At 46.1% G+C, this 19,692-nt stretch overlaps 2 protein-coding genes and 1 long non-coding RNA gene across 3 annotated transcripts; 2 read left to right on the top strand and 1 right to left on the bottom strand.

The window, feature by feature from the left end:
* Positions 1–965: 965 nt before the first annotated feature.
* Positions 966–11,381, top strand: HOXB6 (homeobox B6). Its single transcript, XM_082495180.1, has 3 exons — positions 966–1,439; positions 8,373–8,959; positions 10,283–11,381. Exons 2-3 carry the CDS (start codon positions 8,551–8,553, stop codon positions 10,540–10,542), a joined length of 669 nt encoding a protein of 222 aa, XP_082351306.1. The 5' UTR covers positions 966–1,439; positions 8,373–8,550; the 3' UTR covers positions 10,543–11,381.
* Positions 1,535–17,418, bottom strand: LOC309681331. The gene is made up of 4 exons (XR_014270026.1): positions 17,276–17,418; positions 6,293–6,586; positions 3,073–4,015; positions 1,535–2,196 (listed from the first exon to the last, which is right to left on the bottom strand). It is a non-coding gene; the product is annotated as an uncharacterized lncRNA (long non-coding RNA).
* On the top strand, positions 13,679–16,398 carry HOXB5 (homeobox B5). Its single transcript, XM_082494754.1, has 2 exons — positions 13,679–14,273; positions 15,219–16,398. The coding sequence occupies exons 1-2, from the start codon at positions 13,724–13,726 to the stop codon at positions 15,464–15,466; spliced, it is 798 nt and encodes a 265-aa protein (XP_082350880.1). The 5' UTR covers positions 13,679–13,723; the 3' UTR covers positions 15,467–16,398.
* Positions 17,419–19,692: the final 2,274 nt, after the last annotated feature.

Below are 19,692 nucleotides of genomic sequence, written 5' to 3'. Positions count from 1 at the left end.
GGGGGGGGAAAGCAGCGGTTCCAGAACACACACACCCGCCCCCCTCTTCCTTCCCCCACCCCCCCCCCCCTCCCGGACCGCAGTGGCCCGGCTCGCTGCCCCCCTGGCACGGCCCTCGCGGCCGAGGGGGGGGGGGGGCAAAGAGGAATTGGGGAGAATTCCATGAAAAAAAGGCAAAGCAAGTCACACCGACGCTTTAATGGTAAAGCCAGGGTAGCGGTTTACCGGCGGGGTGACCCACCTTGCCGGAGCATCCCCCCTTCCCTCCCCGCGCTATAGCCGGGGGGTCGCGGGTGGGTCCCGGCGGCTCTGTGGGGGTGTTTGGCCGTGGGGAATCCGGCGGGCACCAACCCCGCCGGCTCGGCTCTGCCCAAGGCATGGGCACCCCGGCCACGCTTTTATTGCCTTTATTTGCCTCTTTTATTTCCCCCCCCTGAAATCTGCTAATTGCCCCTTTCAGCAGAAAGGATCCCAATTGCGAAAAAAAAAAAAAAAAAAAAAAAAGAATAGAAGACATCCAAAATCCCACCCGAACCCCACTGTTTTACTGTGCCTTTCCCCGGTTAAAAGCCAACCCCAACCCCAAGCTCTTTATTCTGGGGGGGCTATTGTTCGTAGCCTAACGTGTGAGGCGTTGTTCGATTATTTCTCTCCAACACCCCCCCACTTGCAACCAAGGAGGGAGGGGGGGGGAAATCCCTGAACCCCCTTTCATATTCTTTTATTTTTGTTTTAAAAAAAAGATGGCGGCTAAGAAAAAGACTGCTGTTAAACCGGTCATGAAGAAATGCAATAAATTCCTTGTTGTTTTATGAAAATTTACAACTTTGTGATAGAACTTTATGAGTGGCTGGGTTCTGGGATTGGCCAGAGCCGGTCATGTGGACTGCTAACCGTGAACATGAACTTTTTATTATTTCCCATGTGGTTATATTGCACCATTCTTCTGTCCGCTGCACCTTGGGTCGGATCAGTGTCCTCTATAGGGCTCTCGCCTCTTTACATTTTTTTACTTTTGTGTATAAGCTCGATAGGGCTAAAACAGGGGAGAGGGGCGGGGGGGGGACGCCTATACACACATCCACACGCACACATAGACACCCACCTCCGCACCCACACATAGCAAAAGAGTTATATGATTTTTTTTTATTATTATTATTTTTTTTTTTAATTCCTCTGTTAATTTGCCTGCTGATTTGGAATCTCAGTAGTAATGGAGGGGCAGAGGAGATTCTGGACGGAGTGGAGGCTATCATTTTTCAAAGAGGGAAGTTACTCCATTTTCTATGCAAATGACAGAAATGCAAGAAGCTCTCACAAGTCAGAGAGGCAATCGACGGCTATCAGGTTGGGACAATATTTGTCAGCTAACAGATAAGCAAACGCTGTCTCTCTCTCCCTATATATTTTACTTATACCACAGAAATGGACGTCAAAAGGTAAGGGAATAATATGTGTTTCTCTTCATTTAATTTTTTTCTTTGAGAAAATGCATTTGTCAAACTGCCTTTTTCTATACCATTCCCCATATCCCTCTACTCGGGGAGGCGGGGGGGGGGGGGGGAATAGAAAGAAAAGGGTGGGGTGATGAAAAAGGGAGGCACTGGAAGAAATCAGGGGTGGTCGAAAGCTGTTTAAGTGACAATTTCCCCGAAAAAGTGTGACGTAAAGGTGAGAAAAAGAGAGAAAGGGAGAGAGAAAGAAGAGTGGGGAAAAGGTAAAGAAAGAAATGGAGAGAAGGAAAGAAAGAAATAGAGAAAGAAAATAGAAAAAAATACATGAAAACAAGGAAAAAGGCGAGAAAGAAGGAGAGTGAGAAAGAACGAGGTGAAGAAAATAAGAAAGGAAATAAGAAAGAACGGAAAGGAAAATAACGGAATAAGAAGGAGAAATAAAGCCTGTAATGTCACCTGGAGATAGTAGACTTGGAATGAAGGATTTTGCAGTAGCTCGGTGACGGAGGCTATTAGATACTGCCTTTAAAAAAATACCAAACCCTTTGTGGGTAGTTGTCGTGTTTTATTTTTTTCCCCCCTCGCAGAATCTCTTGCCAGTTTGCCTGTCTTCAGGCGAGCCCAGTAATTTGGCGAAGTTTGTGTGGAAACCAGTTGGGTTTTGCGTTGCTCTCCAGGGTCATTATTATGTGGGTGGTTTCTTCGGAGAGGGCAGTTCGCGGCAGTCCTCGGAAATAAGGTTCTGGAAATTAGTTTTAAAAAAAAAAAAAAAAAAACAAAACACGGGGGAAAACAAAAAAAAAAAAAAAAAGAAAGAAAAGAAAAGAAAAGAGAAAAAAGATATTAAGAATGAAGCCAACCCAGAGCGCAGTGCTCTCGTTGGTTTGTTTTTTTTTTTTTTTTCCCTCGTGAAACTCCCAAATGAAGCTGACGTTGCGATGCAATAAACCTCCTTGTATTTAATTGCGTTCTGCGGTGTTAACGGGGCTTTACGGCTTTCCCGACCGGAATACCGCCTTGGGTTTCAGCCCCACGGTGTGTCGGTGCTTTTCCACACCAGGTTATGTGCAAATCTCCCTCTCCTCTCCCTGTCTGATACCTTAACGCTTGCCTTCGGGTTTAGGAAAATATTTGTCCGTCATTATAAATGTGGGTGGTTTTTTTTTTTGGTTTGTTTTTTTTTTTTTTTTCAAGATTTCAAGGCGGAGGGGTTGAAATATAGTACTAATTGCTACTGTTACGAGGTGATTTTTAAATAAGATAATGTAAGAACCTGTGTATGTGAAGCGAGACTGAGTAAGAAGAGATTCATTACTTAAGCATAAACCATTTTATGACGTGACGATTTATCTCACCTAAACTGACTGTGCCTGAATATTATGTGGACAAGAGTAAATGATCGCAAGCCGTGGAAATAATAAACAGAAAGTCATTTTTAAAAGCTATTTCTTCCCGAACCTGTTACATTTTTCATAAATCACGGGGAACAAAATTAATGCCGATTCAAACGCCTGTTCTCCCTTTTCCCTCAGTCTCTCCGCGCTCGTTGTTGCCCTTTTTTTTCCCTCTCTTCGTAAGAAAAAAAAAAAAAAAATATAAAAAATTTTAATTTAGAAACCTTGCTTTTAGAAACGCTTTTATGCCGATTCTTCCACATCCTGCGTGGGCAACCACTTGTGGAAACCACGCACCTCGGTGCGGACAGGTCTTTTTAACCATTTCAGCCCGGTCCGGAGTGGGATGACCGAGAAACCTCCGTGCACCCCGGTGTGTGTGTGTCTTGGGGGGAGGGAGGGAGGTCTGCTCTGCTCCCGCCTTGGCTCCCCTCCTGGCACCTTCCCCTGCTTCTTTATTTAAGAAAATAAAATAAAACGGTGTAAAGCGGGGGCAGCCCCCCGCCGCGCCGTCCCCCCGGTGCCGCCGCCGCCGGGCTCGCCCATTCCCCGCCGTCTGCTGCCATCTACCGTCGGCGGCGGCGGCCGGCGGCTCCCGGGGGGCTCCCCGCAGCCGGTGTCCCGGCGGGGGGGGGGGCCTGGCCTGGCTGTCCTCCCCTCTCCCCGGCCCAGGGACCCCAGCATCCTCTCCCCCCGCTTCCCGGCAGAGCCAGGCCCCGTTTCACCCTTCAGGCCTGATGCCCCGCTGTGAACTGCAAACGGTGGATGTGATTTTAGCGCTATGTCTGGCTTTAAAGTGACTGTATATATATATATATATAGGATGCCCACACACATATATGTGCACTGACATGCGAGCTATGGGCACCCCATAGGTGCATGTTGATCTATACATCCCCCGGCCTCTCCCGATACGCGCGTGCGCCTGTTCGCTGCCATGTATGTACAAATCTATACATTCATGCACGTATAAAAGCTCACATCCCTCCGTCTATATGCACACGGAAGATGAAAGGTGGCTGCTTGGTTGCTGAGCGTGAACACAAGCGGAGATGTTGTAAAATGCGATGCAATCATGACGTCCGGGGCGAAGGGGATTTCAGCTCATCATAGAAGGCAGAGGAGCTTTTATTTATTTATTGCTTCGAGTGGTCATTTCGGTGGGGTCTGGAAAAGATATGTCAAGTCGTGTACACAGAATTGAGGTGGTTGCTGGGGAAAGAGCAGGGAGTAAAGGCAGACGACGAATCACTTTTAAGTTACTGTAGGCTTTGAAGGGACAATGCGTGTCTGTTATTTTAAAAGGTTTCTCTCTCTCCCTCCCTCCCTCTCGCTTTCTCCCTCTCGTTTTCTCCTTCTACCACACAGTTTCCTGGCAACTGTTTACGTCTAGACTAAGGACATTTTCTCGAAGAAAGTGAGATGCCCAGGGACTATGTTAAAAAAAAAAAAAAAAAAAAAAAAGGAGGAAAAAAAGTTTCGCTCTTTTGACCAGCAACAGCCATGATTAACTTGTTCCATGCTGTAATTCCCAACACCCCCCAGCATTCGCCTTCCCCCTTCCATGATCCGTCTCGCCTTTTCCTCTCCTTCTCCCTGTGTTCCCAATATTATTTGACCACTTCTACCCCCCTCCCCCCCTTTTCTCGGGTTTACTTTCGCGGAAATACTTCGGTCTGGATGCATTTTGACTCCCCCAATATCCCTCTCCCCTCCGCCTTCCCCTCCTCCCCCGCCCACCCCCCCCCCCTTTTTTTGTTGTTAATAATTAGCTGCACTCTTTAATGGAACAATGGTAGATTATTATTGCTTCTTTTCAAAGATCCCATTAACAAGGTTATTATGCACTGCACGGGAAGTCAGGTAAATTAAACTTAAATTGCTGGAAATTAAGTTTCAGGCGGTTATGCGCGGGGAGAGTGGGTATTTTTTTACACCTTCAGGGATCATTGTTTTAAATACTCCAACCCTGGAACTCTACATGGCTTTGTCGGGCTTTTTTTCCGAGGCGATTTTGGGTGTGCATGAGCATTACAGAGGAGGCTTCTCTGCTGCCAATGGTTTTCTATGTCTGACTCCAGGAACAAGGGGTTTTTTCAAATGTTTTCGTGGTGTTGGCTTGACTTTATGGCTGCAATAAGTCCCTCGGTAGGGAAACCCCCGCTGTGTTCTCACTTCAGAAGGATCGGGAATTCCAGCTCCACATGAAAAAAAAAGAGTTTCATTTTTTATTGGAACCAACTGCACTCAACTTTCTACCAAGTTCTTAGCGGGTTTAGCTTTCACACAAGCAATGCTCTGTTCTGTTTGCGTTTCGAAATATTTGGGTGTTGTTTTAATCCCCTCATCTATCTGCCTGCCTCTGCTCGGTGGGGTTGGCGTTTGCTGGCCAGAAAAGCAAAGCGACAAAAAGCGGGACCTTCCTTGGGCAGAGAGCTGGGGTTATACATACTGTAAATACTTCTCTTTATCTGTATTTATACCCTGCCAGTTGAGTGATGTCTGTCAGGAGGGGAAAGCCGCCTGCCCAGCGCAATGAAATGTGTTATACCACCTCTCTCGCAACTTCCCCGCTTTATTGCTCCTTGTTAGCAAACCCTGCGCCTGTTTTTGAGGAGATGGGGCCAAAGACTGAATAAAGATGTGCCCATCGGTGCCCTCAAAGACGGGTCTAACTTAAGGGCTACTGTGTAAGCTCGCTTCTGCAACCGGTATTGCTCTGTGTGTGTCTCCCTCCGGCTGGGCTGGCGCTAGAGGCGTCCAAAGAAAATATATTCACAAAATCGCTCTGAGATTTACCTTCGGACTTTAGCGGGGAAGGCAGGAGAGCGTCTGTTAAACGGCTACACTAATAACCCAACATTTAAATTCCTTTCTTTTTTTTCCTCCCCTTCTTGTAAAGCTGTTGAACTGGGAATAGAAACCACCTCTGCGCTAAACATTCAGTTCTCTGAGATTTAGTGCTGTTTAAGACCTCTGCTCGTATTTACATGTATTATAGGTGGCAAATCAATTAGACCGCGGGCCTGACCCTCCGGAAGATGAAAACTATGACAGGCGTTGGGGTTTTTTTCACGTTGGGAACCAAGTTCTCCTATTTTCTTTTTCTCCCCCTAATAACCACCTATAGGCTCATCCTCCTTCTAAGAGAGGACACGTATTATTTTTTATTTATGGCGCGACTAAGATGTCAGCAATAAGCAATTAGCAAGCGGTCAGCTTCAATTAGTGCATTTTTATTTTCTTTTAAACGTCGGCTGTCAAACTACGTAAAAAGCCTGTTATAGCCACAAAGGTACTAGGATGAGCAGTATTTTAATACGGTAAAACTGGGGAAGGTTTTTTTTTTTTTTTTTTCAAACAATTTCGAGGGTTTTATTTGCAGAGCAATCGCGAGGAGTGAGAGAAAATATTAGAGCAAACATTTTCAGCAGATGTACTCACGCATTGAATTATCAGGACATCCCATTTCTTAGCCCAAAATTTGCATGCGGAGCTGATCATGTCAGATAATCGCTGGTTTTGCAGAGCTACAAATATTGCGTAACTCTATCAAACGTATGAGCTGTTCGGTTCCTGCAAAGCAGTTAACTTCAGGCTCTCATCCGAGCCTTTTTTTTTTCTTCTCTAGTCATCGTTCCCTTTCAATCTCCTTTTTTTTTTTTTTTTTTTTTTCCTTGCATACCAATAAAGCCGATCTACGTAAGTTTGGGTCCATTCCATGCACAAAGGGAAACTCTGCAAGAACAAATATAAGAGATATCAGTCAGAGAGGGGGTGGAGGATGGAAAACTACTTCCTTTGCGTGTTATTTCCTTGAATTATAAGGATTACGTTTCAGTCGAAATGTTCATTGCAGCCGTGGCATGAAACAATCTTGGCTTTGCTGCTGTAAACATGATGTTTAAAATAAATTATCTTGTAATAAGATACTAGTTTCGTAGATACTTAAAGCTCCGTCAGAGAGAACCGCATTGGCAGCTCTACAGTCACCATGTAATATATGTAATTCTAGATTTGTAGCACACACATTCACAGATTCAAGTACAGGGGAGTGTGTATTATAAGGCGTGTCATTTCATTGCATATAAGACCCGACAGACAGATGGCTACAAATTCGGACAGGAAACAAATCCTTGACAAAACGCAAATGATCGGAGGACAGTCCTGGCTTTAATTTAGGTTTGGTTTGGGGTTTGGTGGGTTTTTGTTTGTTTGTTGGTTGATTTTTTTTTTGTGTGTGTGTGTTTTTTTTGTTTGTTTTTTTTTTTTTTTCCTGTGAGATCGCTCTGATTTTCCCATTGGAAAAAAAAAAAAGAAGGGGGTGGGGGTGGGGGGTGAAGGCGACGGTCAGAAATCCATTTCTACCTTGAGCAAACAGGGTTCTGAGGGGGGATATGCACCAGGTAGAGCAGAGCACATCTCTGGCGAGGAAATCCGGGCAAATCCGAGACAGGCGAACCCCAGAGCAAAGTGTAGCTTTTAGGGTGGCTGGGAATTGCTCAAGACTTTCGGGCTTATCCCTTCCAGCCTTTCAACTTTGCAAAAATAGGTATTTTGCAGCGGGGACGGGCTCAGAGAGGGGGTCGTGTGTGCAAAACCGCGGGGTCTCTGCGCACCTCCAAGGCAGCAGCCTCGTCACACCGCCAGCTTTCCTCTCGTTAAAAAAAAATAATCTCTATCGGTAACAATCAATAAACTCAGCTTTTGACTGTAACCCAAGGTTTCTTTTTAGCCATAAAAGGTCGGGCATAGATTTGGTATTAACAAAAAAACGCAAGAGGGCACAATGCGGTACCGGACTCTGGAGGAGATGAGGATTTAGCAAGGGATAAAGGAAATACTTCGATTTTCCATTTATCTCCCGAATACGGAGCTTTTGCAGAAAAAAAAAGAGAAAGGAAAAACGGAAGGTTTGGTTCACGCGGGCGCATCTTTCCCAACCAGGCAATGCTAATCTATGGTAATTAGATAAACATGAACCGAAATAAGTTGTCAAAACCGATTTCTTCTCCTACAGCAAATCTAAGTTAATCAACCCGACGGGATCTCCTCCTTGCAAAGTTCACACACACGCACAAAAAACTTTTTTTTTTTTTTTTTTCCTTTAACGCAGTTAAAGTACCCAGACATTTCAGGACGATTTGCAAACACTAGGGGTTAAAGTTTTCCGAATGCGAAGAATTAACTTCCCCCCCCCCCCCCCTTCCCCCTTACAGCGGGTATTTGTATACGTTAGATGTGTGTAAATACATATAGGCGCGCACACCGCCATCCGTGCAGACGGGCTCTCGCACACCCCCGCGCTGAGCTCCGGGGGAGGAGGGGGGGCGGGGGGGGAACGCGTTTATTTATTTATGAAGCTCCGAGAGCGCCGGGAATGTTTCTTTCGGCAGATATTATATATTTGGTTAAGGGGGTGCATTTCTGTTGTTTAAAAGGAAGGGAAGAGGGGGTGGATGGTTTGTTCTTGGGGTCCCTGGTGCAATCTCAGCTCCTCATGGGTGCTATTTTGCAACCTCAGGCGCCTGCTATTGGTCAGCCCATGATCAGATGGTTGTATTTCCTTGTGTCCCTCGCTGGCACCACGCCATCTCCCTTCAGCTAAAACCCAATCTCCGATATACTACTAATAGCTAAACCACTTGGACTATAAAACACAACAAATCATAAAGCCGGGAAAGGACGGCAGGCTCCTTCCAATGAGTTCTTATTTTGTCAACTCGACCTTCCCGGTGAGTCTGGCGGCGGGGCAGGAGCCCTTCCTGGGACAGATCCCGCTATATCCCTCGGGCTATGCGGATCCTTTGAGGCACTACCCCACCACCTATGGAGCCACGGGCGTCCAGGAGAAGGGCTATACCTCCTCTCCTTACTACCAGCAAAGCAACGGAGCCTACAGCCGCAGCTCCGCCTGTGACTATGGGGCCGGCGGGTTTTTCAGGGAGAAGGACCCTGCGTGCGGCCCCCCCACCCTGGACGAGGTGCCCTTCGCCCCCGAGCCGCGCAAGTCGGACTGCGCGCAGAGCAAAACTGTGTTCGGAGAGAGCGAGGAGCAAAAGTGTTCCGCCCCGGTTTACCCCTGGATGCAGCGGATGAACTCTTGCAATAGTGAGTTTACTCTTTTACAGAAATAAATACATCAATCTCCTCCCCCCCTTTCTTATTTGTTACCGCCAGAGAGAGAGAGAGCGAGCGAGCGAGGGAAGCAGGAATAAGGTTCACTTTAGAGCCCAAACTTCCAGCGGGGAAGTTAGGCGACACGAGAGGCTCCAACTTGCTCCTTGACACGCACCAAAACTTCACGCCGCTGAAGTATTTTCCCCCAGCAACCCCCACCCCCCCAGCTAAAAAGTTTGCTCCGTATTTAAACCCCCAGACAGTATTTCTTCACCCCCCCCTCTTTTTTTTTTTTTTTTTCCCCCTCACATTCCAGTTTGCGTGTCACTCAGCTACAACGATTTGTCTCTGTCTTTCCCCCACACGCACAGGGAGATATCTTTTCTAAATCAGATCTGGATGACTTTACACACGCACAGACCCACACCCCCACGCAGCTCCCTCTCTCGCTGGCTACCCGATCCGGAGTTAAATAATATAAAAGTCTTTAAATATTTGAAAGGAGAGGGCTACATTTTTAATGAAACTCGCACATAATGAAAAGTCTGCCTGGGGAGAATTTCCCCCCCCCCCCGGTGATATATGACTTCTTTAAGTGCTGTTTCCTCAATCAGGAAAAAAAAGGGGGGGTGGGGGGGATAATAGAGGCTCACCCCCCTCCTTCCCATGTTTAGATGCATTTGTTGCCTTTTAAGTTCCAAATTGATGTCCATTAGCGCAGGGACATAAAGTGTTGTGTCCTCTTTAATGTAGAGTTTGGGTAGATCGATTCACTTCATTATTGCTTAAATGCTCAGATCTATTACAGTTGCCGGTAGGGTGGAAAATAGCGAGGGCGGGCGGGGGGGGGGAGAACACCTTGCGATTTTTCATGCCGGAATAAGATAGATCTTGCCCTGTCTCCCCCAGCCCTGCCTGCAGCCTGGCAAGTTCAGCATTAACCCTTCTGCCCCGCTGCCTGCAGCGCGGTTGCGGATGCTCCGCGGATGCGGCCCGGCCAGGGAATCTCCCTGCGCTCACGGAGGGGTTCGCCACCATGGGGCTGATTTTGGGGTTGGCCAAAGCTTTTGGAAGGGCAGGGGAGCGGGCACACACCCCTCCGCACACAGCCGCGGTGCGGGGCGTAGCATCCCCGCGGATTACCCAGCATCTCCGCGGATCCACTAAACCTCAGGGCTTTCCCTCTTTTTCCTTTCCTCTTTTTTTTTTTCTTTTTCTCCCCCCCCCCCCTTTTTTTGTTCCTATTTTGTTCCTATTTTTTTTCCTACTTTTTCCTATTTTCTTCCTTTTTTTTTTTTTTTGCGGGTGTCACAGGTTCTTCCTTCGGGCCCAGCGGCCGCCGAGGCCGCCAGACCTACACCCGCTACCAGACCCTGGAGCTGGAGAAGGAATTTCACTTCAACCGCTACCTGACCCGGCGCCGGCGGATCGAGATCGCCCATTCCCTCTGCCTGACGGAGCGGCAGATCAAAATTTGGTTCCAGAACCGCAGGATGAAGTGGAAAAAAGAGAATAAATTGCTCAACTCCTCGCAACTGAGCGCGGAGGAGGAGGAGGAGAAAACAGCGGAGTGAAAGTATTATTTAAAACACACACAAAAAAAAAAAAAAAGAAATAGAGAGGGAGTGAGTGAGTGTGTGTGAGAGCCGAGAGGATGAGGGGGGTGTGGGCTGGCTGCGAGGACAGGGAGAACCTGCACATTGGTGGGACAAGCCCTCTGCAGCAGTGGCAACAGCTAGAAAGTTTGGGCCACCAATGCCATGGACTTGTGTTCCCAGTGGTGTCGTGTCCAGCAAAAAAAAAAAAGAAAAAAAAAATCAGGCTTCTAGTTGCGTTTTTTAATTTTTTTTTTTCCTTCCTAGACCTCCCTCCCCTCCCACTCCACCCCCCTGAAATGAAATAATAATAATAAAAAAGTGAAGAGATAGAGAGAGAAGGAGGAAAAGAAAGGGAAAGAGAAAAGACAAAAAAAAAAAAAGGACTCCTACCCGTGTTTCTACCCTTGGTGTCACTGTTAGTAATCTGCTAACTCTTGTATTTAATGGAAGTGCTGCAATATATGTCATTTGGGGTGTTTGTTGTCTTAATTTTGTAAAAATGTTTCATGCACGGTTGACATAGGGGTTTCTTTCATTTTTCTTTTTTTTTTTTTTTTCCTTTGGTAAATTAATCAAGCCCTGGGGTCTTTGTAATTAGTTTTGTTGTTTTGTTTTGTTTGTTTGTTTTTTTTTTTTAAAAAAAGGAAAATCTACTGAAAGAACGAGTACTACCTAAAAGGATGCAAAAGCAACAACAGCAACAGCAACAAAAAAAAAGTTATATTTTATTAATTTTTGTACGTGTTGTGTTTGAAGTTTGTCTTAGGTATGAACATGGAATTCTCTAATAAAAACAAAGTCTTCGATCTCGCGCACACCGCCCTGTCATTAGTATTATTATCTTTCCCTTTTCCAGGGGAACTTGCCATTCTTAAGGAGCAGAGAGTTGTAAAGAAAGCCTTGCTTCTCTCTGTATGACACTGTCTTCTAATCTGCAAGGACAAGCAACTCCAAGCACACGGAAGTTACAGTGGAGAGATAAATCTGGTTTTCCCTCTTTTTGTCTAATCTTAAATGGAAGACCTTTCACCAATAGTATTTCCTCGCTGACATTCTGCTTTAGTATCGCTCTTTTTTATTGTTACAGTACAAAGAGTTATGACGAAACGCTCTCCATATACATAATAAATCAAGGAAACGGGCAAAAATATGCTCTCATTTATCTACCAAAGATACCTAACATTTGCCTAGCATCTTTCAAACATCTGGTCCCTTACTTCATATACCCAAATCAAAGTGAAGTGTATTGCAAAAAAGTCCAGATTTCAAGGGAATTTGCCCTGCGAAACGAGGAGCTTCTCAGCTCCAGGAATATAGCTTGCGTTTAAAGGGGAAATAAAGGTGGAAAAAAAACCCTAAACTAAGTCTAATGAGCTCTTTTAAAAGAGTAGATTTTTATTTTCACTTGAAAGCGTTTTCAATGGCTCCTTTTGAGAGGCTGACTTTGCTCGGGATGGGATGGGGAACGTTTCTGCTCCGTATCAAAGAGGAATCTCGCGCATGCAAATGGCAAACTTTTCCTGGGTTTGGGGAATTAAACGAAAGGAAGTGCTTTTTTTCTGAAGGGGATTTAGGACTGGAAGCAAGCGACCAGCCCAGCCTATTTCGGATACCGTTTTCTGCAGCTTCACAGGGGGAAAACGCGATGTAACAGTATCTCCTGCCTCCCATCCCCTTTCCCCACTACCCACAAGAAATACCTATGTATGAATGCATTCCCCCATGCCACAAGCTGGTTTAATGTCAGTCACTTTTAAAATCAATTCATGCAGAAGCTTCACAGCTGTAGGACATTTACTATTATTGCCACGCTTTTCATTGCCCGTAATTATTATAATTATATGTCACTTTCAATATGGCGCATAATTTCCAATGAGTTGCAGACAAGCATATGAAATTCCTAAACTGCCTTGGAAAAAAAAAAAAAAAAAAAAAGGGACAGAGAGAGAGAAAAGAAGAAAAGGAAAGCAAAAAAAAAGGAAAGTAACGCTTAACAAAGCACAGCTCTTTCACAACGTTTTTACCAATTTCAGAGTGCTTTTGCTCCCCAATATTCCTTGCAGGTTAGCAAATGGAAAGGAAAAACCACGTAGCACAACGCTGTGTTCAAAGAGGACGTGAAACGCTCAGGAACAAGAATATCCTAAAAGCAACGTTGTCAACCAGTTCCACCGGCTGGACTTTCCCTTCTTTTCCTTTATTTTCCCCTCGTCTTCCCCAACACCTCTTCCCCCCCACCCCCCCTTTTTTGTATTTTTTTTTTTTTTTCCTTCAAAATTAAGGTGCGACCGCATCGCTGGCTCCACGCTCAGCGTGCAAGAAACCTCGGCTTTTCCTGACAATAACCACGCGAAATAAACCCAAGCAGCCACGCTCCCCCCTCCGCTATTTGCAGCTTCTCCTTGCCCCCCCCCCCCCCCCCCCCCAACCTTTCCAATATTAAAAGAGAAGACTGCCCGGCCTCGCAGCGACCCGACACCTCATCCTTCGCTGCCTCTCAAACTTCCCCGGCGGTGTGACGAAGGAAGAAATTAAGAGTTTAATAAAGAAAAGGAGCCGGGGGAGAAGACCCACGCGGGGAAGGCGGACACGCGAGCAGGAGACCCCCCCTCCCCCCCACCAGCGCGCGCTTTTCATCTCTGCCTGGATTTTTAGGAAGGAAAAGGAGAATAAAAGAGGTGTTGGGGGGGTGCGGAGCAGAAGCCGCCGGCGGCGGGTTTGGGGGTGCAGAGGTCCCGCGTGTGTGTGTGTGTGTGTGTGTGTGTCCGTGTGTCCCCCCCCCTCCCGCGCGCGCGCTGCGTGTCCCCGCGTGGCCGGCAGGTGGCGCGCTCCGCCAAGGTGGGGGGCGAGCGCGCGCCGGCGCGCCCGGGGATTTGGGGCGCCGCGCACCGACTTTGGGCCTAAACGACTCCGCGATCGTCATTATTTGTAACCATAGAGCATGAATTACCTCTTGAGGTCATCAGTGAGAATTTACGACTGGTCAACAAAAGCACGTGATTCCCAAACGCACCCCCACCCTCCCCCCATATTTGGCCGCATACATAGCAAAAACGAAGTACAGTGCATTGCTATAATTCATTAATACATCATAAATCGTCAAGCACAGGGTTATAACGACCACGAGCCACAAATCAAGCCCTCCAAAATAACCCAAATGAGCTCTTACTTTGTAAACTCGTTCTCAGGGCGCTACCCAAATGGCCCCGACTATCAGTTACTAAATTATGGGACCAGCAGTTCCATGAACGGTTCTTACAGAGATTCAAGCACCATGCATTCCAGCTCTTATGGCTACAACTACAATGGGATGGACCTTAGCATCAACCGCTCAGCCTCCTCTAGTCACTTTGGGGCTGTGGGGGAGAGCTCCCGCGGTTTCCCTTCTCCAGCTCAGGAGAGCAGGTTTAGACAGGCGTCTAGCTGCTCCTTATCTTCTCCCGACTCCCTTCCCTGCTCCAACAGCGAGAGCCATGGAGGCAAACCCGCCCCGTCCCCCTCCGACCAAGCTACTTCTGCCAGCACCACCAACACAAATTTCACAGAACTAGACGAGACCAGCGCGTCCTCGGGAGCCGACGAGGGCACTCCAATAAGCAGCAGCATCCCCCGAGCGCAGGCAGAGCCCATCGCAACCTCCACCGCAGCAACAGAAGGGCAGGCACCTCAGATATTCCCTTGGATGAGGAAACTTCACATTAGCCATGGTACAGCTACTTCTTTTTCCGTCGTTGTCGTTGTTGTTGTTTATTTTCGCACACCCCTCTCTTTTTTCTCTTGTGTTTCTCCCCCCCCCCCCTTTTCCCTCCCCACCCCCCCACTCCTTTTTTTTTTTTTTTTTTTTTTTTGCCCCCTCTCCTTCCTTTTATTCGGTGGAGGCGCTTTGATCAGAAACGCAGCTATTTATTGCTTTTGTATTTCTTGCTCTGATCGCTGCTTTAAAGCTGCCTCTGGCGCCTGGAGGGGGGGCGATTTTATTTTAGTTTCGCTATTCTTGCCGCGAAATGTGCGCTTATTTCGAGCTCTAAGCTCTATGCGGATGGTGGGAGAAGGTAATTTAAAATTTGAGGGAAGGGGGTGTTCCTTGGGGGGTGGGGGGAGAGAGGAAAGGAAAGAATTGACCATTAAAATGGCATTATATGCACAGATGGGTCTCTCAGTCCTTTCCTACTCTGATTTTGCTGGGTGTATTCTTGACAATCTGCTCTTGACAAAACCAAAATTGCGAGGAGATACACGGGGAAGAGCGACCCCCCCCCCCCCCCCTCCTCCGCCCCGATTTTCTCCTGGAGAAAAGAAAGCAGCAGTAAACCAGATGCCCCTGCAACAGAGCCAGAAACACCCAGGGAGAGGCGGAAAAAGGAGATTTCAAGATCTCGCTTCTCCAGTTAAATTACGAATATTGAGTTGCGAATGTCGGTTCTGGAGGGGCCAAGGGTGGGGGGATTTACACGTGTCTGGGGGTGTGCGAGAAAGAAGGCGGGGGGGGGGCTGTTATTTGGGGAATAAGCAGCTTTCCTAGCTGCCCGAAGAAGGCGAATATTTTACCTCGGTATTATAAAAAAAAAAAAAATAGCCTTAAGGATAAAAAAAAAAAAAAAAACATAGCAGAAAGCAGAAACCCAAACCCCGCTGTTGTCCGTGTTATTCAGACATGACTGGACCAGACGGTAAGAGGGCGAGGACAGCGTACACTCGCTACCAGACCCTGGAGTTGGAAAAGGAATTCCACTTCAATAGATATCTCACCCGCAGGAGGAGAATAGAGATCGCTCACGCTCTCTGCCTCTCCGAGCGCCAGATCAAAATCTGGTTCCAGAACAGGAGGATGAAATGGAAGAAGGATAATAAACTGAAAAGCATGAGCTTAGCCTCGGCGGGCAGCGCCTTTCAGCCATAAATTCTAGAGGAGGAATATCGAGGAAAGAAGAGGAGAAGAGGAAAAAAAAAAAAAAAACCAACCACGTAAATAAATAAATAAAGCGCCGCAGATCTTAGTTTCGGAGTACTGTACAGTGAGGCACCTTCTTTTCGGCATGTTGTTGATATTCTAAAACAACGCGTATGGTACCGTTATCCCAGGACTGAGTTCATGTCGTGTTCTGCTTTTTTTTTTTTTTTCTTAAAAAAAAAACTTTTTTTTTTTAATTAAATTTTATTTCCAGATGCTCCTCATGCTCTTGTTGTTCTTATAAATGTATGTGTCCGTGCTCTCTTGATGCTTTCTGGAAAGCTAGCATGTTTTATGTGAGCCCTTTAAATGTTATAACTTATTTATAAATTGAGAACAGATACGATTGTTTGTTTATTTGTTGGGTTTTTTTCCCCTTTCCTGAGTTTACTGCTTTTGGGTGAGTTCTTCTCTGCCTAAGCTAAAATCGGGGGTTCCTGCACTACAGTCGCAGAAAAAAAAATCTAAAAAACCAAGCAAAAATGTAAAAAAAAAGGGAAAAAATAGAAAAAAAATTAAAAAAAAAAAAAAGGAAAAAGCTCTTGTATCTTTCTGTCTTAAAATTGTCCAGTCTGTGTTTTAGTTCAAACTTCAGGCCAGGATTTCTAGTCCCAGGCTAATTCCGAGACGTACTCTTAGACGTGGGTAAACTTCACTATTAAAAAAAAAAAATATGTATAAAATCGGACCAACCATAGAGTGCTCTAATGTTTGTAAATACTAGAAATATTTCTGATGTGACTAATAGACGGTTTGTAGTGGGCAGAGTGAATGCAATGTTATGTGTAAAAATGGCATCTGTCATGTCTAGCTGCCTGTTAGTACTTTGCCAATAAGCTTTTTGTATTTGTTTGTAGCTTTACTTGAAGTCAAATAAACGTTTCTCCTATTCACAAAGGCTCCCAGTTGCACTTTCTACACAACCTCTGAGACTTGCGGCACAGGCTAAAGCCGGAGCGGTGCCGGGCATGGAGCTGAGCCTGTACTGGGAGCTCTCGGCGGAGCTGCAGCCCCTCCTGGGCAGCTCCTTGGGAGCTCAGAAACACCAAATATTCACCTCCAACACCCTCCTGGCACCGCACGGGAATAAAACGCAACACCCCCCCCCACACACACACACACACACTGCCCCAAACGCCGTCTCCCCCAAAACAACACGACACCCCCCCCACCACGCACATCCCACAGTAGCAGGCAAACTGGTTTCAAGTCCTTCAAGTTGCAATAACCCGGTATAAACGCTTCCCCGGCGGATTGCTGGAATTGTCAGATACAGATCTACACAACGCACAGGCACATTTTAAAAGCGAGAGGTATTTATATCCGCCTATAGGTCCACGTAAACCCGTGTTCTATAGAATTACATATCTGTGTGTTTGTATAGATATATTTATTATATATATATAAACCATGTATATATATATAATGCATTTCTGTGCTAAGCTGTACTCTCTCCGCGACCTCTCGTCCCCGGTTTATTGTGCTTTCTGCTTTTACCTCCTCCTCTCTGCCTCAACATGTAAATAACAGCTCACAGCTCTGTAACTACTGACACTTACTACAACGAGTCGTTTCGGCTGCAGATAATTTAACATCATCAAAGATGGCAAATGTTGCCATTTCGCTACCTAGGGAATCTAACAAGGCACGAGATACTCCGGTTTAAAGTCGCTCGATTTGGCAAAACGCCACTGACATCTCTACAATACAGCTTAGGCTTTTTGTTCGTAGCAAGTAAAGTTGGAGCTTAAAACTTACCAAACTTAATCTCCCACTGTTTAGGTACTTCTTAAGTGATTTTGAGAGGGATGTGAAGTGGACTGTCAGATCCCAAACCATTTGCTCGCCTTCCCTTGATATTTTTTTCCTTTTTTTTTTTTTTTTTTTTTTTTTTACCAATAGCAAACTATACCAAAAGTGGGTATGACATTTAGATGTCAAATGGATAGGGTTTTATCTAGAAGTTAGATCGTAAAAATCGCCCAGACCTCAGACAGATACCCCTCACTGGCTCTCAAAAGTCACGTGAGGTCCATAAAGTTAGTTTTATGGTTTTGGGGAGTTGACAATGTACAATATATTTCACATTCTCTAGAATGTTAAGTGACACTTTAACTGCTTGGTTTGGCTTGTAAGGGGCAGCAATGGGTGAGCACTTTTCCAGATGAGATAAACGTTGCAATTGCAGGGAACATGTTTTGCGGGTCCAGTTTTCAGTCCAGAGAGCCAATAGACTGGAGTCCTGAAAGTAAGTTCTTCTGAAATATTATCTGCTTAAACTATTTTAAAGGGTTGATATGGCTAAAGGCTGAGCGGGGAGGAAAGAGGGTCTGTCTCTCTTTCAGAGCTTTATTTCTCACTTTTAGAAGGTCCTAATTCTTACCCTCCCGAGAGCTGGAATTGCATTACATTTCCATCACAGCTTCGAGGCCCGCAAGTAAACTTTGTGGAAGCGGGAGAAATAGAAAATCTGTAAAGATTCATTCTCATTGCGACGCAAACTCCATCCTGTCTTTGCCGGGGGACATGTGTACTTCAGACAAAGTTTGAGTTTGTCCTTCGCCATGTAAAAAGGCTCTTGCTCGTTTATTGGGGGCGATTCGGTGTGGTTTCTACTGCTCGCAAAGAGCCACAAATCCGGCCCATGCTTTTGCATTTCAAATAGCTGTATTCTATCTGTGCTCTTCAGGTTGTTAACACCTTTGGATTTTAATTATTTTCACCTGCTTGCCAAAGAAATGTGTGTACTTTTTTTTTTTTTTTTTTACCCTTTCGGCCTGCGTAGAGCCCGGGGGTTTTGCCCCAGGGCTTTTTTTTTTTTTTTTTTTTTCCTTGCTTTTTTTTTTTCTCTCTTGGGTTTGGGGTTTCGTGTTTTTTGTGTGTGTTGGTTTTGTTTTTTTTTTTTTTTTTCTAATAATGCGAACGAGTGTCCTCATATTTCCGTAGTTCGTTTCTACCATATGGAGACACTGAATGACCGCTGTTATGTCTCCAGCCTGTCTTGAAGTGCTACAGAAAAATAATCAGAGAGGCTGCAGTTTGCCTACGGACCCTCCAAACCTTATTGAACCCACCGATATCTCATAGATTTCCTTCTCTCCCTATAAAGGGGAGATCGTTCTGGGGGGAAAAAAAAAAAAAAAAAAAAAAAGCAGCAGCCTTTTTCTTTGGGAAAATAAACAAGTTAGCGGGGAAGGGCAGGAGAGCAGAGCCTGCCATGACTCGGGGGCGAGGGGCTGCGGCGGGGGCTGTGTCCTCCCTCTCCGGGCTGGGGTGGGCAGGTGGCCCCGGCCGGAGGCTACGGCTCCGCGGTCGCGTAGATAGAGCAGAATAGAGCAAAAGAAGGCAAAAGAGGGCAGATATAGCAAAAGTGTGTGTGTAGGGGGAAACTCTGGCTGTTGCTTTTTTTGAAAGCCAAGTCGCCACATCTGCAGCAGAGGTGGGGGGGACACTTCGTCCACACCTGAACCAACTCACATCTACCGTCTGCCCCCCGCTTCCTTAAAAAATGTTAAAAAAAAAAAGAAAAAGTTCAAAGCAGAGGTACTGTGGGGGTGGGGGGTTTCCAGAATTTGGAGCAGCCACAAGCTCCTTTTTTTTTTTTTTTTTTTGCCCCCTCCTTTTTACGGTAAGACAACATTTGGTGGACACATGTCCGTCTCTTTTACACAAAGCAGAATGTCCCCCTTTAGCACACTTTGGAGATTGCTTTTCCTTCCTTGGGCTGTTTTTCCTGTCCTGCTCCATGTGTCTCCTAGTATCTTTGCTATCATCATTTGAACTTCTGGCTTCTCCCTCAGCAGTCAGAGGGTGGCCAGTGCAATCCTGAAAAACCTCTGCTCTGAAAACCTGTAAACACAAACGCAAAAGCTGGAAATTCGAGGAGGGGAAGCGGGGTGCAGGGAGCCTTTCCTATTCAGCAGACTGGTTTTATGCCGAACAGCCTCTCCCTAATCCCCGTGCTAGCTGGACGCCTGTTTTTCAGTTGGTAATAAAGATATTTTATGGGATCCTAACGGGCTTCAATGGTATGGTCTTTAAAGGTGAATTTAGCCGCCCAAACACGACCGCCTGCAGACGGTTTTGTCTACACGGGGTTAGAAACGCTTGGAGGAGAGGGGATGTGGGGAGAGGTGAGCGGTCGTGTTGGGGTTAGACCAAGTGATGGCCTGCTA

Source organism: Vanellus vanellus (genome assembly GCF_965231255.1).
Source record: "Vanellus vanellus genome assembly, chromosome: 24".
Lineage (NCBI taxonomy): Eukaryota > Metazoa > Chordata > Aves > Charadriiformes > Charadriidae > Vanellus > Vanellus vanellus.
The sequence above is the reverse complement of the archived record's forward strand: the minus strand, read 5'-3'. Positions and strand labels throughout refer to the sequence as shown.